Source organism: Populus nigra, chromosome 15, assembly GCF_951802175.1.
Source record: "Populus nigra chromosome 15, ddPopNigr1.1, whole genome shotgun sequence".
NCBI classification, from domain to species: domain Eukaryota; kingdom Viridiplantae; phylum Streptophyta; class Magnoliopsida; order Malpighiales; family Salicaceae; genus Populus; species Populus nigra.
Genome location: NC_084866.1, coordinates 2,494,654 through 2,519,784, shown reverse-complemented (window position 1 = coordinate 2,519,784; position 25,131 = coordinate 2,494,654). Strand labels below are relative to the sequence as shown.

General features: G+C 32.5%; 1 protein-coding gene and 2 long non-coding RNA genes across 3 annotated transcripts; 2 read left to right on the top strand and 1 right to left on the bottom strand.

Moving 5' to 3' along the window:
* Positions 1 to 5,237: 5,237 nt before the first annotated feature.
* Positions 5,238 to 6,865, bottom strand: LOC133674307 (uncharacterized). The gene is made up of 4 exons (XR_009835192.1): positions 6,657 to 6,865; positions 6,343 to 6,529; positions 6,023 to 6,085; positions 5,238 to 5,610 (listed from the first exon to the last, which is right to left on the bottom strand). It is a non-coding gene; the product is annotated as an uncharacterized LOC133674307 (long non-coding RNA).
* Positions 6,866 to 7,454: 589 nt separating this feature from the next.
* LOC133674308 (uncharacterized) lies at positions 7,455 to 10,396 on the top strand. The gene is made up of 2 exons (XR_009835193.1): positions 7,455 to 7,571; positions 8,409 to 10,396. It is a non-coding gene; the product is annotated as an uncharacterized LOC133674308 (long non-coding RNA).
* Positions 10,397 to 19,143: 8,747 nt separating this feature from the next.
* LOC133674662 (protein TIFY 8-like) lies at positions 19,144 to 23,558 on the top strand. The gene is made up of 7 exons (XM_062095876.1): positions 19,144 to 19,181; positions 19,321 to 19,457; positions 20,343 to 20,530; positions 20,640 to 21,085; positions 21,207 to 21,294; positions 22,885 to 23,113; positions 23,219 to 23,558. Exons 1-7 carry the CDS (start codon positions 19,144 to 19,146, stop codon positions 23,302 to 23,304), a joined length of 1,212 nt encoding a protein of 403 aa, XP_061951860.1. The 3' UTR covers positions 23,305 to 23,558.
* Positions 23,559 to 25,131: the final 1,573 nt, after the last annotated feature.

Genomic DNA, 25,131 nt, shown 5'->3' with positions numbered 1-25,131 from the left:
GAAAAGGGCAAAAGGATGCAAGTTACAAAGGGATGAGCAGATGAGATTTGAAATGTTGAGGAAGAAATGATTGAGACATTGACATCTACAAGAAGCAATTCTTTATATTCCAGGAGAGTAGAGATGGATTTGGTTTATTGGCTTCCAAGTGGAAAACTCAAATAAAAATACCAACTACACCGTACTTTTTGTACCAATTATATCATAATTTATGCGGGAGATGTTGGGAAATTCGATAGCAGCTGGTTTTTAAATTGTTTTTAGTTTAAAAATATATTTTTTTATTTTTAAAAAATTATTTTTAACATCAACACATTAAAATAATTTAAAAATATTTAAAACAAAAAAAAAAAAATAAAATTCAATTTTTTTCATAAAATAATAAAAATGTTGGTGGTTTTTTATGACCACGACTGCATTACAGTTTTAAAAAATAAGTTAAAAAAAAGGTTATAAATCATAATTTTTGTATAACTAAAATTTTTTGATGGAATTTTTGGTGGGATGCATGCAAAACTATAAAGTTTTAATTAAAAAATAATTTTGAATCCATGGTTAGAACAAAACACAAATCGCAGAAAGAAAGTGATAATTCACAATGAGAACGAAGGAGGTTTTGATACAGGGAAATGATAGGAGAGGTTTTTTTCAAAATGGGACTCTCGGTTTGGTTCTGGTACTAGACATTGTTGTGCCTTAAATGGTCGGTCCACACAAGCATGAATTTGGGGCAAAAAATTAGCATGCTGTAGGCACATTCATTGTTTAAAGAAGTCAATGTTTTATTTGAATCTCATTTTATAATCCCAACAAGCAAGATCTTCACAAGATCATATATAAAACCCAGTTTTTTAGAGTCAATCTTCAAGTCCAAGGCAGCAGACACATTGTCCTATTCCAAACTCTCGACAATAGAGCAATTAAAGAATGAGATTCAAACCCATTGTCTCTTTGGTTATATAGCCCTTGTGATGCTTGTTCCTCGTCCATAGAGTGTGTTTTGAGCTTACATTCAATATAAAATTATAATGCTAGTTGTTCTTATTGTGTGATTTAAAAACGAAAAAATAGATATAAAAAAGCTATAAACTATATATATATATATATTGTAATTTAAAGAAAGAATTTTAAATAAAATCCATATAATGCAGGGGTGAGCAAAAAAACCGATTAAACCGAGAAAACCAGAAAAATAATAATTAAAAAAACCAAAATAACCGAACCGAACCCAAACCGAAAAAACAAAGTCAAACTGAAAAACCAAGCCAAATTGAAAAAAACATAGCCAAAACCGATCCAAATTGAAAAAACCGAGTCAAACTGGTTTGAACCAGTTTTGTTCTAAAAAATCAAACGAAAACCAATCGGTTTGAACCGGTTTTGGTTTTTTTAAAAAAATTTATGTTTGATTTTTTTTAATAAAAACCGAATCAAACTGAAAATGATCATCCCTAATATAATATAATGTGTTATATGTTGATTAAGTAAATACTTTTAAAACTGTAATTAGAGCAGAATACATCTTTTCCGTATTATATAACGATATCGAATAAAGAAAAAGATGTATCCCTGAAAAGAATAATATTCTTTGCTCTACAACATAAACCAATCACAGAAACAAATGCTATCACAATTGAGAAAGACAAGATTTTAACTAAAATGTATGGTCACCTACCTTTGACAGGACATGCTCTCTCTCCCTCTCTCTCAAAGATTCCCCACTGCGACAGATACTTGAAGAAAAAGAACACCAGCTCCTCCTCCGCCTCCTCCACTTTGACAGATCAAAGAGGAAAGATAGCTATCATGGCATGGAGAAAGGCCAAAATATTCAAAAGTAGCGTGTCTCCGTTTCAAAACATGGGAACATCAGGAATTTCCCTTTTACTTTCCTGTGATTTCAAGCAACCCTCTTTATGGCCATACATTTTGCAAGCCCTAGCCACATGGTTTTTCAAATCTTCAGATTCCAAAAGTTCAAATTTATTTTTCAGAGGGAAAAAGCCAATCTCCAAAAATTTCCTTGCTAGATGTGACCTGATTCAGTGCTGCCAGTAATGCCACGGTGTGAAAAGTTTTTCTTCTATGTTTTTAATTGTTATCATATATCAGTTGGCTTATATATATCTTAACTAATTTCTTGAGATCTTGAAATCAATAACTATATAAATCTTCAATAACCTTAAAATTTGTAACACTCGAATCAGTGATCTCTGAGAAGCAAACCAGAGCCTAATCAGTTGAGTTACACCACTCAGGGTTGACGGAGAAAAGGTTATTTGTGTGCCTATTGAATGGATCGACGTGTTTTGCATTGCAGCAAGAACACCATTCATTAAAGTAAATCAGAGCCTGATTAGTTGAGTTACACCACTCGGGGTTGACGGGGAAAAGGTTTTTTGTTGCCTATTTAATGGATCAACTTGTTTTGCATTGCAGCAAGAACATTGTTCATAAAAAATTTATTTTTTAAATATTTTTAGATTATTTTGATGTGTTAATGTTAAAGATAAATTTTTAAAAATAAGAAATATATTATTTTAATATATTTATAAATATAAAATACTGTAAAACCGTTACTGTGATGCCAAATACTCTAATTTTAAAAATATTACTTCTTATTTTGAGTGGTCTTGGGAACACCAAGGCTAGTTTGTGGGGTTGCTAAACCAGGCCTCCGTGACTTTCCGTGTGCTATCATTGACAGATCAGGGGAAGGAGTAAAAGTGTTCAGTCCTTGCAGTACAACCGTTAGACCACAGTTGCATTATCGTGAACTGCAAAGAGAAGGGGATATACAGTGAACTTTGATTAAATATTTTTCTAAGTTTCTGTAAATCAAAACTAATTTTCTCTTTGATCTATAGATAATTTATTCGATGCGTGCTTGGGAATACAATTAGATCGAGAAACCATAATATTGTCGATATTCATTTTAATTTATTGAACTTGGTGTATTAATATAAACCGAGTTTTATTTTGAACTATTTTGAAGTACATCTAGTTAAATTCATGTGATATAAAGAGTTAATATGTAAATTGATTATTCAATTTGATCAATTTTAAAGATATTGTTTTATTGTTTTGTTCTAATTTTTTTTTATTTTTTTTCCATCCAAAAACATTTTATTTTAAAATTAATATGAGTTGATTCAGTAAATCAAATCTTAGAATTTATTTAAAAATATAATAGATGTTGCTTTTTAAAGTGATTTTTATTTAAAAAATATTAAAATAATATAATTTTTTATTTTTTAAAATTTATTTTTAATATTAGCACATCAAAACGATTTGAAAATATATATAAAAAAATTAATTTTTTTAAAAAAAACACAATCAAACAAGGATGTTAGACTGGACCAGATGTTAGCCGTGGGCTCCCCAGCAACTCCTCTACCAGAGCAGGCAATTGAGAAAATTAAAAACATAGCTTCGAGCGTGTTTGGCAGTGTGGTTGCGGGTGCTTTTCAAATAACTTTTCGTGCCAAAATGCATGCCAACAATGTTTTTTCATTTTTTAAAAATCATTTTTAACATCAGCACATCAAAACGATCCAAAACGTACAAACCATATTAAATTTTAGCAAAAAAAAAAAAACAAAAAATTTTTAAATTTTTTGGGAACGCGGCCGCAGCCGCGTTCCCAAACGGTCCCTTCGTACCACTAGCCCATGAAGGTCTTACAGCGTTGCAGAGGGATTAACCAAAAAGATATTTATTTATAGACAAAATATTTAATTTTCCTAGGTGTTGCCTCAAAATGTAAAGCCTTGAAATGAAAATTGGTGTCAAGGGTGTAGTCATATTGTGGTGAAAAGCATGTAATGTGCTTTTGTTTTGCATTTTCATAGGAAGCTGCTTCATGAAAACAAAATAAAAAAAATTAAATTAGCATAACTCGATGAAAAACTCATGTTAAATAATATTTTGCAAGCCCCTCATTATCATCTATTACTTGTAAGCAAGGTTTTAGATCTTGTGCTCACACAATGTGATGACACTACGCCACGTTTTTCCTTCTTCAATTTACGAATGACACCGTGAACGACTTATAGCACACTGAAGAACAGGGATGATTAAAAAAAATTAAAAAACTGATTAAATTAAGAAAATAAAAAAAATAATTAAAAAATCGAATCTTGAAAAAAAACTGATTAAACCGATTCAAATTTTAAAAAATCGACCGGTTTGGTTTGGTTTTATAAGTCTGAAACTAAAAAAATCAAACCGAACCCAAATAAAAAAAACTGGAAAAAACCAAGTCAAACCGGAAAAAATCGAACCGAACTGAAACCAGTCGATTTGAACTGGTTTTGATTTATTTATTTAAATTGATTTAATTATTTTTTTTAATAAAAACCGAACCAAACAGAAAATAATCACTCCTACTAAAATATCCAAGGGATCCAAAGGGACTTCAGCCAGATAAAGGTTTGATGCATTAGGGCTTCTTAGATTTTATTTTTTTTCTGGTTTAACCAATGGTATCCCCAGCTTATTCGGCCCAGACTAATTTATTTTCAGGCAGAGACCATAATGGTTAAAGCTTGTATTTATATAACAACAAGAGTCTCTTAAATATATAATTTTGTTGTGATTTAATATAAAAGTTAATTTATTAAATCAAATTAAAGTTATTGGAGAAACTAAATCTATCAAATAGAAATTAGTAAAACATAACTTTAACAAGAAATACAGAAGAGGAGAGACCACAACTTCCAGTGGATCATTTGGATTTCCCTATTCACTTCCTAGCTATTCTTAAACACCGCCTACATCTGGAGAAGAAGGCTTGAGGAGTTTTGAAGAAGGGATAACAAATGGAAAAGGTGAAGTAACCACTCTAATCAGTCTGAGCATTCACCCTCATCTCATGAATAAACACACCTCTCTTATAGTCTTCAGAAACAAGAATCATCGGAGGCGTTCTATAATGAAGTAAGATTACAATTTTCTCGAAAATTAAGAGAAAAAAAGGAAAAACATATAATTTCTTCTTTCCCTCTACTTCTTCTTCCCTGTTTTTATATTTGCCAATCAAACAGAACAACCCTAAGCAAGTCACCTGCAACGATTTTCAAGTATTGGAATTTTTTTGGCTAGGCTATTATGCATAGTTTGGGGCAGAGGAAAAGGTTTGTTATTTAAATGTGTGACTCCAGTATTGCAGTTCCTGTTAATGTTTTGTGTTTAAATTATACAACAGATGAATGAATTTGCAGTAAAAATATTTAGAATGCTGAAGTAGCCAATTATATTCTGTGCACGGTAAAAGCATTGAACGCAGCACAAGCAGAATCTGACAAATGTAGACAATATACATTACAATTTTCTCGAAAATTAAGCTTTGCAAAGCTAAGATTTACAACCACCAAGCCTGGATCCAAAACCAGTGGGATCAGCTATATGGGATCCTTTTGCGCGATTCCTTGCGATCATGTACATGTAGAGCTAAGATTTCTGACAAAAAAAATTATCAGCAGGTGTTTGATGCTGCATCTGTGTTGTCCTGAGTTTTTTTGAAACGTCATAATGTTCTGCTGGCTTCATTCATTGACCATGCCTTGCCTCTAATCATTTCTTCCACTGAGGTATCCTCTGAACCACAACCTGATAAAACCACAGGGATAGAAAAGAAGTCCATTAAATCAGTAATGTCTTGGAAGGCATTACTAAAGGAATGCCTTTTAAAGAATGTTCCAAGACAGTGAAAGAAGTTTTGTTTATATCACAGAATGACAGTGCAGTATTTCAGAATATTGTATAGGACGGATGCAATTATATTTTTTTCTAAAATGTCACAGAATAGTATTGCAACATCACAGTAAGTTTTGCATAAAGTTACAAAAAAATGTGACGAAGGCATAATAATTACACTGCCTTGCAAGGCATTGTAGAAAGCACTGTGTTTTTAAACGGTTCTTTATGCAACTCTCTGAGCATCATGTGCTGAAAAATCTATGAAGCAGGTATTTTGGGAACTCCTATATCCTGAGTTTTCAAAATTCAGTAATGACATTACCTTGCCAGAGTTTTCTTTATTTTCAACAATTGTTTGTCAAGCAAGTCTCCAGGATTCAGGTTCCTGAGCAATTTAGAGAGTGAAAAGATGAACTCTTCCAAGGAGAAAACAAAAATGAACTGTAAAAGGAATACATTGGCATAAATGAAAAAAATGGTAAGATAAAGATAACCATTTTATACTGTCAAGAAAAGTGCAAGCACAGCTCTAAAGGAAGGATCAAGGTGAGGGCATCACTTTCACATGGAGCAGGTTAGACAGCATAAGAGATCACAACTTGCATTGCTTGGTGCATCAGAGGAGGGGGAGAGTGAGAGTACCTTCTTCAGACACCGAAGTTCGGTATCTGTTCTTTCATTCAAAATATCCTTTACATCAAGAATCCGCATGAGAAGAACAAGGAGGGTGCACAGAACTTGAGGACATTAAGATTAAAAACACGCAAACATGCAAGTTCCACTGATGAATCAGGAGAAAACATGGAAAATAATCAGGTTCCGGCTTCGGCTGCACCACCACAATTATCAAAACCAAAAGAAAATAATCATGAGAGAAATATTTAACAGTCTCCAATCTCTGATGGTTAAACATTTAAAACAACTGCTAGTAATTCGCCAGCACAGGATATTCATACCCCAATAAATTCCAGATATATTTCAGGATTTTGCTCAGGAACAGTCCCTGAAGACTCCATTGAACTGCTGCTGCAGCAGCAGAGAGTGAAACAAGTCTCTTCCTTGGAACAACCTTAACACTAACACAATCCCAGATCCTGGCCCATTGCCATGAGATAAATCTGGCATCCTGGGTAATATCCACCAAAATTAACGGCAGCCATCTCTCTCTCACTCTCTTCTTTCCTTGAAATGTTATTGATTTCTCACTGTTTTCCTCTCCATTTAACAAAGCACAGAACTTTCTCAATCTCTCTTTAAAGGGTAGTTTCGTAATCTAGCGTACTGATAATCTTGTGCTCTATATTTTTGCCGCCTGAAAGACATCATCAGTTGTTAGGGCACTGATTAACTAACATTTGTTAGTCTCTCATTAACTTCCACTAAAACACAGGTCTACTTGTTTCTTTCTAACCTCCAGAAAACCACCGCATAACCGCCACTTCTCCGGCGCGTCCTCCGCCAATCATGGCTTTCCGTACAAGGAAACCCTCTAATCAAGTGGCCCCACCCCCAGAACGCCAACAAAACTCCTCCCCAACTCCTCTCCAAAACCCCAATTACCATCCGGATGATTTCTTTACCCTCTGCAACATCCTCAAAGACCCCAAGATCCAGCCCGGTCGTCCCTACAAATCGTACAGGACCGGACCGGAATTGAGCCGGAACTGGGTCTTATACGGGCAGTATTTGACCATTTTAATCCGTCATCAAATTTGTTGCACTGTTTGATTCAATGGAGAATTTGCCTGGAAAGGAAAGAGAATTTGATTCTGCCTGTTGTTTACTGTTTGGTAAGATTAATGGAAACTGAAGAGGGGATTTGGTTTCTAGTGACACTATTGCGATTTTGATTAGAAGGTATACCAGAGCAGGTAATACGGAACTTCTTTTTTTTTTTTTTTTTATTTATGTGGGGTGTCTGGGCCAGTTTGCGCGCACCACGACTATTCTTCATGGCTCACTCGACATCCTGCAAGTCTAGGGGCAGGTTAGGCACCACGGGGATGACAGGCGTGCATATAGAGAGTCGAACCCGGGACGGGGATGGAACAAGTCACACAGTTGACCACAGCACTAATACGGAACTTCTTGTTTAGTGTTGAAATGGAAGAACTTTATTGGGTTCTGTACTTACATTACAATTTTCGTAAGTACACTATCTTAGACAATTTCATTGGATTCTAAAGCCTTTTGTAATGTTAGATTTTTCCCTTTTGAATTAAAAATTCGAACTTGGTTTCGATTTGATAGTTTGAAGTTGCTTGAACATGGTGATATCGACTTTGAATGTCGAAATGTGGATTCAATTTGGAGCCAGCTTGTTGTTTGGTGAAAAAATTTGATTATATGGCTGCTTATTAAAATCTTTGTGTAATCGTACCTGGTCCAAGCTTCACTTTTTCACATATTAAAATCTGTGTAATTGGAGTTGGTCCAAGCTTTACTTCTTAATTGACATAAATTATTGGGGTATTTGAGTTTTGCATGGAATTTGAATTTACAGGTGAGATTTTATGACTGTGAGAGTTTGTGGCTTTGTTTTGATTTGCAATTATATTTTTCTTTGTTTTTGTATTTTAAAAGAATTTTTTTTGTTTCATTTTTTTTTGTTTTAAGATATAAAAATTAAATTTTAAAAAATAAAAAAATATTATTTTAATATATTTCTAAAAAAAACAACGGAATTTGTGATCACTGCATTTGTGCAGGGATGTCAGTAGCTGCAATTCGAACATTTAAATATGCGAGCAGTTCAGACTTGATTTGTAATTCTGATGCTGGAATGAGCTTGTTTGATATTGTTGGATTCCCCCTGTAAGGAAGGCATGTTAGGGGACTATAGAGTACTTTGACAGGAATGTGGAAAAGGATACGTGTTGGGCTCCATCCGTTAGGATATATAATACACTGTTAAATGGATGGTCTAGATCAAGAAAGCTCAAGCATGCAGAGACTTTGGTTGGAAATGAAGAAAAGGAATGTGAAACCGAGTATTGTAACATATGATACACTGGTAGGAGGATATTGCCGGATGCGTCGTGTTGAGAGGGCTATTGAATTGGTTGATGAAATGAAGAGAGAAGGGATTAGATCAAATGCCATTGTATACAATCCCATTATTGATGCATTAGCAGAAGCTGGTAGGTTTAAGGAAGTCTTGGGGATGACGGAGCACTTTTTCTGTGTGAGACTGGCCCCTCTATCTCCACCTACAAGGCTGAAGACCTTGTTGGACTAGCAAGATCCTTACGATGATGATTAGTTGGGAAGTTTTCCCGACCCCAATGGCTTGTAATTATTTCCTTAGGCATTTTTCAATGTAGGAAGATTGAAGAGTGGATCAAGATGATTGAATCTGGGTACACCTCAGATCGACTCACTTGCCATCTTTTGTTGAAGATGTGTGAGGAGGAGAGACTGGACTTGGCTGTTGAGATTAGCAAGGAAATGAGAGCTAGGGGATGTGATAGTCCTTTTCTTTGTCAAATGCATAGATTTGAAGATGCATTTGCAGGATTTGAGGACATGATAGGGAGAGGTATAGTTCCTCGGTACCTTACTTTCCATGGATTGAATGATGAGTTCGGGAAACAGGGAATGATTGAGCTGGCATGGAGACTGAGTAATCTGACGTCTTTTGTTTCGCATTCAAGAAATTTTCCAAATAGATATAACGTTCATAGAGATGCATCACTGCGAGCAGAACATCTATATTGCAGAAGACAAGAGCAATGTCTGAAATACTAAAGTCTTGTAATAATCCTAGTGAACTTGTTAAGCACAGAAGTTCATCTCGGAATCCCGTATCAAATGCAAATCGGTTGAGCCCTTCAAAGACATGAAATCCCATCCCCTAGACGGTAATAACCCTTCAAAGGCATGTGAAATCAGAGAACCTCACAATCAGTGTGGGAAAACTTTTCATAATGTGTTTATAGAAGAATCCCATTTCTAAAATTGAATTGCTTATTACATAATGAAGCAGCATCGACGTCTTTTACGAATACAAAAGCCTCAGAATCTAGCTGTGGCGAATGCAGAAAATGAGAGAATGAAAGGGAGGGAGCTGATTGCTAATGAATAGTGTTCAGGGACCGGAGAACAGGATATTTAAAGATTTCAAATGGTTTTTCTGTGCTGCACCTCCCCGCAGTTAATGTTGAAGTTCCGGCAGGTAAATTGTTATCGACTGTTGTTACCAGTTGAAACAGGCTTCACGGTGCATCTTGCTGGGTAAAGTGTTATCCTTTATCGACGGAGGAGCTAGTGTGGCATCACCCTTTACACGAATTCTTGCGGTAAGAAAGCTTTAAAGGTTATGCACGCATCACTGGAGATCCTCAATTACGTTCATGGTAGACGGTCGCAAGCTGAGAGAGATTTTGGAGTGTGTATTACGCTTATGGAGTGGGAATCTAATACAATGATGGGCTTGAGTCTTGACAGAATGGACGGTCCATTTAGGAATATTTGAATAGTGTAAGAAAGACCAAACGACAGAGACACACACAGAGTTTCAGTTGTTCCTTCATGTCAAGATGTGACTGGTTATTCCGCTAATTATTGGTTAGATTTGAAAAGAAAGCTTGCTTTGAATATGTATAAATTAATGATACTAGGGTGTAAAGGGAGAGTGGTGCTTTCTTGGAATTGTTTATAGATTAATAATATCTTCCCCCATGGAAGTATTTTATCATAGTGGTATCTAAGATGCTCTTAAGAGATCAAACCTCTTTAAGTTAGTGGAATGAAAGTTATTTTATTTTTGTCATAATGGTCATGGTATCCTTGGTCGAGATTCGTGCATTAGTCAAGACAAAATCCCTTTAAAATTAGATTTTAGACAAGTAACTCTTCTTTTATTAATGATTTGTTTAGTATTGTGGTTGCGATGATAGTTCAAAGTGTTTTTCGTTTATAAATGTATTAAAATAAATTTTTTAATTTTTTAAAAATTATTTTTTGATATTAACACATCAAAACGATTTGAAAATATAATTTTTTTTTATTTTAAATAAAAAGTTCTAAATTTAAGGAAACATTGTTTGCATTACGTTTCCAAAGACATCTTTATCTTAATTTAAAGTCGATTCAAACTAGATTTTATTTTGGATTGTTTTGGATATTAACACTGCCAAACTTGGATGGTATTCTAATAGGTTGACTTGTAATTTAGTTGATTTTGGCAAAGTCAAGTGAGATACAATAAATTAACTTGACTCAATAATCATATAATCAGGTCTTATATCAAATTAGACATTGTAAGTAAATTTGACTATTATGGTTTGTTATTGATTATTTGGCTTATGACTTATGTGAATTCTTGTTAATATGAACAAGATTTGGGAGTAGTTGATTTTTAAATTATTTTTTATTTTGAAAATATATATTTTTAAATTTATTTTTGATATTAGTACATTAAAATAATAAAAAATATATATATAAATTAATTTAAAGCTCTTTTTTCCTTCCAAAAGCATGACTGGAACACAATGATTTAATTACTTCTACATGTATTTGGTAGAAATTCTATCCAATCAAAAGTTGTAAAATCGGTTTCAAAGTAAAGTTGCAAAAAGGTCCTGTAATGGAAAATAAGGACAACTAATGATGACCTTGTTACGTTACTTTATTTTGGTACTATTAATGTTTTATGATTTTTTCCAATAATGTAATGATAATAATAAATATTTTTGTGATGTTGTGGGCACCTACATACATACATACATACATACATATGTATAATAATAGATTGATCATTGTCCACTTTGTACCAAACACTAATGTAATGGTAATAATAAAATCGGTTTTTTATCCCAAAATTTTGAACCGGTCTAATTTTATATTTTCAAAAATATAGTACGTCTAATTTAATTCATGCCCTAGATTTTGATTTGATGAGATTTTAGATTATTATAATTTTTATTTGGTTTACTTCGGTTTAATTTTTTTTAGTTTTGGTTTGTAAAACTGAAATCAAATCCAATTGTTTATTTTTAAAAAAAATTCTAACTAAAATTATTTTAAAAAATAAAAACCATCTAAATTGATAAATTTTAAGTCACTTTTATATATATATATATATATATATATATAAATATATCAAATAACACCTCTGAATAAAACCATGTATGTTTGGGAGTGTGATAATTATTTGCTTTTTAAAGTACTTTTCATTCCAAAACACTTTAAAATAGGGGTGATCATTTTCGGTTCGATTCGGTTTTTATCAAAAAAAGGAACCAAACCAAATTTTTTTTTTAAAAAAACCGAAACCGGGTCAAACCGACCGGTTTTGGTTCGGTTCGGTTTTTTAGGGAAAAAACCGGTTCAAACCGGTTTTGCTCGATTTTTCCAGTTTTGGCTCGGTTTTCTTGGTTTGGCTCGGTTTTTTCCGGTTTGATTCGGTTTTTTCCGGTTTTTTCTGTTTCGGTTTGGTTCAGTTCGATTTTTTGCTTATAAAACCGAAACCGAACCGAACCGGTTTTTTCAAAATTTTAATCGGTTTAATCGGTTTTTTTCGGTTCGGTTTTTTTCCGGTTTTCTCGGCTTAATCGGTTTTTCGGTTTTTTTGCTCATCCCTACTTCAAAATAATATTTTTTTTATTTTTTAAAAATTATTTTGACATTAATACATCGAAATAATTTAAAAATATAAAAAATATTAATTTAAAATAAAATAAAAAATAAAAAATTTAAAACCTTTTCAAAAATACTTTCAAAATATAATACAAAACACATCTTCGACTGTCGATGAGCACGAGAGAAAAAAGATTTTTAAACATGGTGGAGGCCGGAGGGTAAGATTTGGACAAGGTTTGGTGGCAAATGAAGGATAAAACGGTAACTGAAGTTCGGAGGTGCTGAGGACGAAGGGCGATAATGAAAGGGAAAGGACGGCAAGTGTCGTCATTGAAGAGAATCAATGCTTCAATGCCTCTAATTTTTTCCCTCTCTACCCTCTCTTATCCGGTGGCCATTACTCTTCCAGCACAGCCCATTGTTTATTATTAACACTAAACTAAAACATGCGGAGAAAGTTAAGTTTTTGTGATTATGATAAAGGTTATATTTTAATATGAATTTTATTTGGAAATATATAAAAATAATATATATTTTTTATTTTTTAAAAATTATTTTTGATATCAGCATATTAAAATTATATAAAAAATTAAGATAATTAATTGCAAATAAAAAAATAATTTTTTAAAAATCACATAATATGGTTGGTTTTACCCGCGAAAATAAATAACCCCAAAGTATTGTAGCAATTAACCATACTTTTTCATTTTGACCCTATAAAAACATCCACTAACTTATTATGGGGGGTGGTTTAGTCTTTACATAGAGACACATTAGTTATTCGCAAATTGATTAAGGACAAATTTGACTTTTAACTTCTATTATAAATAGTTAAATAACTTAATTAGCCTTATAAATAAATAAAAATATTAACTTTCATCAAGGGGTCTTTTAGACATTTTTTTTTCAAGTACAATTAAATTACTAAACTATATTAGGAAGCAACAAAAATAAAGCTTCATTCCAAGAGGTATTTTTGTTTTTTTTTATAATCAAATTAATCTAAAGGCAATTTGATCTTTTATAAATATAAAATATTAATAAAAAAAGAAAAGTGGTTGGTCAAAATATTGAAGTGTTTTACCATTTATATTTCATATCTAGTTTAGTCCTTATTTTTTTTATTGTTATTTATTATTTACTTTTTTTATCTTTTTTTAATTAATTTTTTTTCTTCAATTTCATCTACAATCATTATGTTTGATATGATTTTTATTCTTCATTCTTTTGATATTTTTATATCCTTTAACTAATTAAATTTTGTTTCAATTTCATCCCTCATCATTTGATTTGATTTTATTTTATTTTTATAACAATTTTGATTCCATTTTTTTTACTAATGTTTATTTTATTTTGAATATTTATTTTATTTTATTTTTATTTCACCCCTCGATATTTATTCTATAAGGCCATGAGTTTCGAAGGTTAAAACATGTTTACTTTGATATTTTTTTAGGTTCTTTTATTAAATTGATTTTTTTTCAATTTTATCATTCAATATTTGATTTTTTGTGGAATTAGTCTTCATGCTTTTTTTTCTTTCATTTTTCTTTCTATAACATTATCCAAATTTTATGTCTATAATTGCGAAATTGGCGGGTTAGCCTAAGCTGACTTGGATATTTTTATTGCTTTTTTTTAAAAAAATTCTTTTCAATTTCATGCCTCAACATTTTTTATTGAGAATTTTGCTTCATTGTTTTATTAGGTTTGCCTTCTATGCAGTCAGTCTTGGCCTCATTACCACGATCACGTGTCTCGAAGGTTAAAGGTGGTTGATTTTAGTATTTGTTTTTCAATTTCATCCTTCAATATTTTTTTTTAAAGTTGGTCTTCATGCTTCTTTTTCCCTCACTTTCCTTTCTAAGGAGTTATTTCAATCTTGTTCCCATAGTCTCGAGGTTAGCGGGTTAACCCTGGTTGACTCAGATCTTTATTTTTGTTGTTTTTTAATTTTTAATTTTAAAGTTTCATACCTCGACAGTTTTTTATTGAGAATTTTGCTTTGTTATTTTTTAGGTTTTTCTTCTACACGATAAGTCTCGGGCTCATGATCACGGTCACGACTTTTGAAAGTTAACACGAGTTGACTTTGTTCTTTTTCAATTTCATCCTTCAATATTTAATTTTTTAGGAATTGATCTTCGTGCCCCTTCCCCCCTCCTCTATGAGGTTAACCCATTATGTGCGTATAATAGCAAGGTTAGGGGGTTGATCCAAATCTCTTTTGTTTTTTGTTTTTTTAATTTTTATCATTCAATATTGAGTTGTTTTATAATTGAGCTTCATAGTTTGATTAAATTTGCTTTTGTTTGTGATTTTTTTACCTTTTATTGGCATAAATAATCATTTAATTAAATAAAAAACTAACAAAAAACTAACAAAGGTGGTGCTTTTACTGTTCAACACTTCACAAAATAATATTAATAGTAAAAACAATTTGCCTTTGTTTTTTTTAAATCTATATAGTTTTCTAATTTCATCATTTAATATTTGATTTACTAGAGATTGAGTTTCATGATTTGCTGTATTGTTTTTTTCTATGTGGGTATTTCATTCTTCTAACCTATATCGCTGGTTTGACAAGTTAACCTGGTTGACTTCAATTTTCTTTTTCTTTTTAATTAGCATAGTTTTTCCACTTCATCCTTCAACATTAAGTTCATTATGAATTAGGTTTCATGATTTGATTTGGTTTGTTTTTTATGAAGTTATTTCAATCTCATGATTTAGGTTATGAGTTTTGCGGGTTGACCTAAATAGACATGGGTTGTTTTATTGTGTTTTTTTTATTGGATTTTTTTTTAATATCAACGGTCAACAAAGGGTTGATTGAGACTTGAACTTTATAATTTGTTTCAGTTTACTTTCTATGAGATTATCCTAGTTTTATGACTTAAGTCGCGAGTTTGACAAGTTAACTCGGATAAACTCGGGTTATTTTTTCAATTTACTTTCTATGAGGTTATCACAAACTCGTGACCCGTGTCATGAATTTGATGATTTAATTTAGGTTGACTCATGTCTTGTTCGTGTCCTTTTTTTAATTGATTTCTTTTCTGTTTCATCATTCAATATTGAGTTAATTAAGAATTAGACTTCATAATTTGTTTTAATTTATTTTATATAGGGTTATCATATTCTAATGGCCTGGGTTGTTGTTTTAGAGGGTAGACTTATGTTGTTATTTATTTATTTTTTAATTTTATCCTTCAACATTCAGTTAATTGAGAATTGAGATTTTTAATTTGTTTTAATTTGTTTTATATGAAATTATCATGATCTCATGACTCGAATTATAAATTTAGCAGGTTAACTCAGGTTGACCCTAGTCAATCCAATACGTTTTTGGTCTTAATATTAAAATAATAGATATCGTCTTGAATTTTCTTTAGTCAAACTATCTTTTTACCACTCATTCGGGTTGCTTTTGGACTACCAAGTCATCCATGTCATATTGAGTTAACCTCTTTATGATTTAAATTTTTTCTAATAAAAAAAATTAGTAATGATTGGATATTTTTTTTACATTAAAAAAAATTAATGTGACATGCAGCATTGCATGAGCCAATAATTTAGTTTCCTAATAATCTTCTTCCCACATATCATGCCATTTTTTCTTGTTCTTCTTCTTTTCCTTCTATTTCATGGCCATATGGTATTTTCCAAATAGAATTCGTGAAAGAAAAATTAAATCGAGGTATATGAAATTTTTATTATTTATTTTATGGTTTGAAATTAAAATTGGAATTGTGTGATGACATCATTGTTATTAACATGGATTGATCTAACTTGAAGAAAAAATAAAGAATATATTGACTCGAGCTTGTCAAATCAAAGATTTAAGTTGATTTACGACCCGTTCATTTCATTATAACCCGGTCAAAAATTTTTAACTTTTTTTTTGTTAAAATGTTGTTTTAAAAAAAAAAATTAAAGTTAAATCAAGCTGACCCTATCAACTTGTGACCTGAACCTTGTTCCGAATAAATTATCAGATCAGGTTTTAAAATTATGTAACATACACTATGATTATTAGATTAATTTTATATATTGGACTTACCATTCTCTGAAATGCATTATGACCAATATAAGTGCACCATTCACGAGAAATTCAAGTATATATAATGTTGGATTCTTTTCTACGCTCCTAATCTTTTTGAAATGCTTCTTTCCATTTGTTAGAACCATCTAATTAAAATGTAAAAATAAACTTTATCATCTTTTTAAATTTGATAAATCCATGCATGAAAATGCATATATTTTTTTATTTGATCATAATTTTTTTTTTCATGTTAACTAGACATAAACAATAGTTTGTTATATATAATTTTCATATCATCTAAACTATAAACAATAAACAATGCATCAAGAAAAAAATAAAGAATAAAGTACACAATACACATCATAAGAATATTTAAGGTTGGAAATTTGTTAACCAAGAAAAGGAAATGCCATCATTATCTCTATAAAATATATTTTGATATAGTAATATATATGCACGGGTCTTGAAATGTTCAAGTTTCAATGATTAATTAACAACAAGATAAAAACCAATTAATGAGTGGTAATTAATTCAACTATAATTATTATTTCTTTTTCTTTTTAAAAGTTTTGATTTTAAACTTTTTCAAAAGTACAACAACCACCATTAGGTGATTCATTTTACAGCCAACATTTTCAACGACCTGAGGCAAAAGAAAAGCTAAAGGTGAAAAAAAAAACTAAATTTTTAGCTTTTTTTTTCTTTTGATTTTGCAGCTTCAAAGAAATAGTTAAATGAAGAGTCAAAATCACTTTTTTTTTAATAAAAAACTATTTCTCTATGTCAATTGAAAAAGTAATTAAAGCTAAAATAAATTATTATTTAAATGGTTTTTCTTTCATTGATTAAGCTTTTCTCAATGATCTTTCTCAAAAAAGTAAAAAATATTAATATTAAAAATATTAAAATAATAGGTTGTTAAAATAGCTTCTTTATTATTATTATTATTAGAATACATATAAAAAAACTATATTTATAATCAGAACGTTATATCAACAATTTAGCTTTTTAAAATAAATTTTACCGTTAAAAATATTATCAATGCTAAAATAACAATTAATTTATCAAGATCTAACTTAATTATCAATAATTATATTATCGATAGAATGACCAACATAATAAAAATTATTAATTATAATTTTTCAACTAACTGTAATTATATGTAATCTCATAAGTAAAAATTATATTGATATAATCAATATTTAAATACTAACATAATATTCCGTGTTTAAAATGCAAAATTCTTGTAGCGAACAATTTAACTCTTCTTGCCATTAAAAATACTCTTAGTGCTAAAATGGCAAATGCCCCATCGAGATCTTGCTCGACTGACATAAACATGCACGCCACAATCCTTCTACACCAAACAATCATAAAAGACAGAGCTTCATTTCTTCTTCTTCTTTGTATTTTACCGACGAGGATATCCTTACGCAAGCTAGTACTCTTAATTAGAACATCAAGAGTTCTAGACATGGTCGGCTCTCCATCTTTTTATGTGATCAGAACTATCAAGTGGTGGACAGACATTAAGACTGATCTGCTGTTAGATTATTTATTATAGCTGGAGGAGGAGAAGACTAATGCGTAGTTAACCTGCAAAACAAGAAATCCCATCATCTTTGCAATGATTAAGTTAACAAAAGCAGAAGGAATAAGAGCAGGATATGATAAACAAGAGGGCTTTGTGGATGTCTGAGTTGGAGTCCTTTACACAGGGCCTCCTCTCTGTGTTTATATCCAAGAGCTAGCCTGCATGCGTGCATGTTGATGTAATTAGGAGGCGAGGAGGTGGGCAAAGGATCGTGACAATCTGGTGAGCTATATATCCAGTACGTGTTTGCCTTGTCCTCTGGGCAATGGACACCACGTAGGATCCCAACCCTCTCTCTGTGTGTGTATTTTCTCGTACCTGTAGCTGTTGCTGGCCACCAAAAGTCATTATAATCGTATTATTGCCTTCAAATCTACAGGCACTCAGATAAGATTTAATATGCAACAAGTATAGACATATAAAAACACCTTTTTTTTCCAAGATTTAGAGCATATCCTTTCCTTTTCAAGGTGACAAGGAAATTAAACGTTTCCCCCCCCTAAGATTATACTCAATTATTTGCAACTCTTACAAATATAGAGGGATTGACAAAATTAAGAAAAAGATAAAATAGTTTACACAATAATCTGTTTAGAAGTTTATAACCATGTAGCTACTGTAAAATAATTAGTATAAGAAATAGTTTAATTTGTATCACCCTATATTTTTAAGGATAATTTTTGAGATCCGAGGATGTTAAGAATAAAAAAACTATTTTAATATATTTTTAAACAAATTTTTTAAAAAATACCCTATAATGGTGACTTTTTAAGGGAATTTTTGGAGGAAAAATAACCAGAAATTAAGAGGGATCTCTACAAGGCAGGAACGCAAAACCCTAAACACAATGGTTAATAGCAGTAAATAACAGGGAAAAAAATCAAGCACACTCTTACACCCAACTAACCATACCTTTTTCTAAACAAAACGGCAGCCCTACACATATTCTGTGACACAGACACACACAGAGAACCAGTGAGTGTAAGAGAGAGAACAAGTGAATAGATAAATAATGTAAGAAACCCTAATAAAATAATAATAAAGAATTGAACAACATCTCCTCTCCCAGAGAAAGACAGAACCTTTTGCTTTTTAATGCTCCCCCCCTATCTTAAAAACCCAGTCTTTTGATGCCCCCTCTCCCTCTCACTTTCTTTACTTTCTTGAAAATCGTTCCTTCTTTACGACCCTTCTCTATTTGAAGCTAAAGAGGGAAGAAACCATGGTGGAGAAGCTTGATACGAAGAGGAAATGGCTGTGGTCATGACAATGGTACAACAAAGCAAAAACAACAATGCCACCTCTGGCCATAGTAATAGTGTTAATATAAACAACAGCACTGCAACAAGCCAACAGCAACAAAAACAACAAGTGAAGGCAATGTTTCATGATTTCTTAGGCATGAAAGCAACACAGATTCACCAGTTGTTTTAGCTCCAAAATATAAAGATGGGTCTCCTTCTGCTTCTGCTTCACTTGGGGCTTCTTCTGGTGGTGGCCGCGGACCTCTCTCTTCCACCTCTGATCTAGCTTCTGGTAAGTACTGGCTCTACAACTTGAAAGCTTCTTTCTCTTTCTTTTTTGATCCTTACAGGTTAATGGGTCCTTTTGATTTTTTGTTCTCTTTGTTGATGTATAAACTCTTTAACGTTTTTTTCCCCTATTTTAGTTGATGGGTTCTCTTTATCTAATTATGTTTTTATTTTGTTTTGTTAAATTTTCGTTTCTTCTTTGTTATTATCAAGTGAAATGGAGGTCCTTGCTATTTTTCCCTCCATGATTTAGTGGAGCATGTTTGTGTGAGAGAGAGGTTAATGGCCAGTGTTGATTTTTCACTATACGTAGAGAACACTATCTATTTCAGGTTGTTGGGGTGGGTTTATTTTCTTGTTGATTAGTTTTAGTGAGGTTGTTATCTTTAGCAGGTTTTCACTTAATCTCCTTTCTTTTATTTTATTAGTAAGCTTGTTCTTTACTGGGGAAGGTTTAATTTGCAACTACTTGCCACTATTTTTGTGTTATCTTTATTTCCATACTAAAACTGCTTTGCAAATGTGGTGTTTTGTGGTTTTCTTTACTCAAATATTGTTCCCTAAAGAAGAAATGGACCAAGGTTGAAAGTGTTCATACATATAACCTTTTCCTTTAAGAAATCCCACATTACAAGTTGAAGAACAGAATTAAGAATGTCATTCCAGTTTAGGCCATTATGCATTTTGGTCAAGATATGCTATCCACAATTATAGTTTATACATGTTACTTTTCCTTTTGTGGATATTTTTTTTCATCCACAACCTCATTAAAAGGACATGACCAAGGTTGAACTTTAGCTGTTGAAATTGCTTTATATTTAGTGTTTTCTGATTTCGTGATCCTACCAATCATTTTCAAACTTCGACACTTCATCATTGATTTTAATAGAAAGGCAGGCTGGGAATCATCTTGAGGGGATTCCATTTTACGGCCCAAGGAGTGATATTTCTGGTCCTGAGATAAGCAACAGATTAGCTGGAAGTAAGCGGAGCAATTCCGATTCTGCCTTTACGGGACCAAGGGATGGGGTTCCACAAATGGCTCATGATTCCACTGAGAGCCTGCATTTGATGAAGGTGAGGTTTGAGATTTAATCCTGTGATCTGTCTTCCGTTTTGATGAAAGTGAAGAGCCTCTCATGTGGTTTGTTTTTATTGATATTTAACGTTTCATGTTGAAATTCAGATGCTAAAAAATGGAGGTGGTGGAGAGTGGACTAGAAGGTCTAATGATGATGAGGTTTTCTATGGCATGCAGTCAAAGAGGCCGAGTTCTGCATCTCTCTCACTGCAACCTTCTGCTGGCAATAGACTTGATGCCAATGTTTCCAAATGGGAGCGATCCATTCCCATGGGAGTAGGCGCATATCCTACTCGTGGTGGCCAATTTGTTCCTTTTACTCATCAAGTTCCCACAAACAGATTCAGAGATACTAATGCTGGTCCTTCAGTTATCTCTCAATCTGCTGCTGATGAAGGTTCCAGAACTGGAATTAAAGGCCCCGGTATTCTGAGTTCTATAAATGCTGGCAGCGGTATTTCTGAGAAAAATTCATCTGGAGGGCTGTGTAGTGGCGGCAAACCAAAGATTGGGATTCATATTTCAGAGCCAGAATCTTCAACTCCTGCAAGGTGAATTATATAATCTAGTACATCATCTTCTACGCTTCTTGGTGGTAATTTTTTCACTTCATGCTAAACCATCACCCATTAAAAAGAGTTTGATACTATATTTCTTTTGTTCCCATGGCAGTCAGAAGGGTTTAACATCTGCCAGTCGCCAGATGACTATATTTTATGGTGGTCAAGCTCATGTTTTTGATGATGTCCACCCAAACAAGGTTTGCTTTCCATTTGTTTGCTAGTGAAGGATCAACTCTTTAATCTTATTGGTTTCTACTGTTTTGTGGACTGAGAAGCTTATTTGGCATGCTCATTTGAGTCGTACATTAGTTTGTGCTAGTGAATCACCTACAGAAAAGTGCAAATGAAGTTATTAAATTACATGGTTGTTAATTTGTAGTAGTATCTCGGTTGAATCATATAAAAATTGTAGTTGCAGTTTTTAGTCACTGTGGATGTGGCCTGCTTCTCCAGGAAGCATTTCAATTTTTTCTTTTTTTTGTTCTGTCTTCAGTGCTGATCTGTTGATCAATTCTCTGTTCTGTTATTTGGAAAATGGATCTCCGTTTTTTGAGTTGTGCATGCAAATGAACCTACTGTGATTGACCTTACAGTTGGAAACATTTCATATTAACATGCATGGGATGGCTTTCTTTAGAATTTTTTTATTCACGTTGGGGAATATAATTCCAGATGGCCAGATACACCTAACAGCTCGAGTTAAGAATTGACCTGGTTACATGTTGAAAGTAGCTGCTGTCTGTTTTGAAATAATTTATCTTATGAAATGGTAAGAAAATGAAACAGAGTTACAGAGTGACACTTGGTTCATAAGGCCTGCAGTTACTCTAGTGAGAAAGACCTACATGTCTTTCATTATGCATTAATAAAGTTCCTGTACATGGCTTTTCAACCTTATTTTGTATTATTTTTCCATTAATCTGCTGTCTCTTTACACATAGCGTAAAATGTGTGCTTATGTATTCACTTTTCTGTTCTCATCATGAAAGCATTTAAATTAAAAAGTGAAGTGATTCATAGTGGTCTCCGAGTTAACTCCCTGCTTTTGATTTATCTAGTCTTTCAATATATGCAAGCTTCAAGTTTTACTTAAGGTGATTATGTCATAATTGTCTGTGTTATCTTTCTATAAAAGACGTCGTTTCTTTCTTGAAACGGTTCAATCTCTTCATAACAAGTTTGAATATGAAACGCTGCCCATCATTACGTGTAAAAATTCCCATCCCTTTCATAATGATGGGAGCTTTTCCTTTCCGCCAAATCTTTGTGTGGCCCCTGGAGGAACTGTTCCTACTATTCCTGTTCATGATTTCCGATACTTGAATATGCTTATGAATGACAATATTCATATTACTTTTGTTCACATTTTAAAATCTAAATCATGGCATACGATGCTGGGTAGCAATCTTGTGCTGAAGAGCAGTTTTAATGTTCTGTTAACGGTACCAAGTGCATATTTGTCAGCCTAGCTTGTTTTTGGCAATGAAATTCTGTATCAAAAGAAGATTAATAAAGTTGGTTTCATGTAGACTTTCTGAAGTAAATCACAGAATTATACTTTCCGCTATCCATTTCTTCTTTTACCCCTTGCCTGTGAACGCCTCAGACACTCTGAGCTGCGAAAGTAACAGAAATCCTTTCATACTAGGGGAATTTATGCTATTATTTTCCTGTGTGGTTGGACTCGGTTGTTTACGTTCTGTGCAAGTATTTATTGAATGATCCATAGCAAAATTGGTGCATGCAAGCTATGCTTTGACCACTATGTGCTGTATGATCTATTTCAGGCGGATGTTATAATGGCCCTAGCTGGTTCGAACGGAGGATCATGGTCAACAACCTACTCACCAAAACCTACTGCAAGGCAGGGCAGTGAAAGTATCATGACCAGCAATGAATATGAAGGAGCTGTGGCCGCTAACACGCCATTCCCACGTGAATTTCGCGGGAGGACATTTGTCACTGGCAATGCTACTCATGCAGTCGGCTCTGGTGATCGAATCTCTACACCAGCAGGTGAATATTTTCAAATTTTATTACCCACGGTGCTTTTTACTCTGAGTTAGGTATTGACTTGTTTGCATTTGTTTTTGTTTGCCATGATTGATTGCTTGCATGCAGGAGGGCATCATGGCAGCAGCATTATAATAGCTAAAGAGACAAGAAACCTGGTTCAGGCAAGAGAACCCAGTAATGAGGATAAATGAGAGGTCTAAAGTTGAGAATCTGAACAGCGTAATCATTGTTTTAGATAACAGCCTCTCTAGGAGAGTGAGCTCTCATTTTTCTAGTCTCTCTTAAAGCTCCATTCTTTTGCCCTTTTTTTTTTTTTTCCCTGAAATAGAGCAAGGGGAAGGAGGGGTTCTCATTCATGTATAGGGAACTTATATGAAGTATCAGAATCATAGTCAGATGCAGCCATGGCCTGGCTTTTGATATATATATCTAGGTTGTTTATCCATTTTTCAAATTGAAAACAATTCCCTCTCTCCAATTGCTTGAAACCAGTAGGCATTAGCATTTTCATGTTTTACCAAGTTATTTTCACAAATTACAGAACCTTTTACTGATAAGCAACAACTTGAAGCATATTCTTGGGTGGCAGCAAGCAACATCCACCTATTAAATCAAACCTCTGCTCTGGGACGAGAGAAGAAAAGGTTGTTTGTTCATCGTCATCCATGGCCGTACGTGTTCCCTATAGCATTAGCTTCTCCTGCTAACGGCCCATGGCCCAGCAGTAGCATGATCCTTCTTATAGTAGCCAATAGGCTTGGGGTCCTAGACTTTTCAGGAGAGTACGTATTACTTTAAGGCCCAAGTTAGAAGAGGAAATTGCTTTTTTATTATTATGATGTGTAAATGATGTTTTCTTACCGCCAAAGGATTTTCTAATTGTAATTTTATCGGAGTGTATTTTAAAAATGTATTTATTTTAAAAAGCATTAAATTATTATTTATTTTAATTTTATTCAATAATTCTGATATATTAATATTACAAATAAAATAAAATATAAAAATTTTTGTTTTAATATATTTTCAAACAAAAAACACTTTTTAAAAACATTCCGCTATCCCAAATACCGTAGCATTCTTTTATGCAACAAACTTTTTCGGAATTTCCCATAATGCTCATTTTGACAGATCTTGTTGGCAATTAATGTTTGACAAAACAAAAATGTAGTAGTCAATAGCTTATGATGAGTCTAAGTATAATTCTTCATTAGTCTAGTTTTATGATTAAGTCATAGTCGGCGACTCCCATTTCTCAATATAATTTGTGTTTTTTTTAGATTATTACTACTACTACTATTATTATTATTATTATTATTATTTCACATAGATTAGGGCAACAATGATTTCTAGAGATTCATGCCTTTATCTAACATTAAACCAACATGCTTCCTCTTGCCGACAATATTTTGCACTGATTAAATGCTTGACTTTTCAACTCCCCCCGTGTTTTGGGTGCTATGATCGATTTCAATCTGCTACACTATAACTCCCTTGAGCCTATGAACTGAAGGGAAAAAGAAAAAGAAGTGTTTGATCAGGACAGGATGATCGATCACGCGTGTCGATCGGTCTCTTTCTTCTCAACGTTAGCCTGAACATCATTGTTAGTAACTTGAGATTTTTTCTAGTTGTGGGCTTGATGGTGGCAAAGGCTGTAATTAGCAATTTGCTTCTTTGTATGTCATTCATGCGCAATTTTTAAATCATTTTTTTTTTATAAATTTAAAATTATTTTTTATAAATTTATAGATTGTGTGTCTATTATAAGATTATTTATTATTTTCATAAATTTTAAAGTTATGAACACATCACAAGGTAGTAAACATAATTTTTAAATTGAAATGATAGTTATATTAATAAATTTTAAGGTCGTGCATGTTTTGCATGCATAACTTTTATTGAGCTGTGTTATTTTTGTAAATAAATTTTCAGTCATGTTATTTTATTAAAATTGTTTGTTTATTGTGATAATTAAAAAAAAACTAAAATAATTTTGTAAATTTAATTATTTCGTTTTC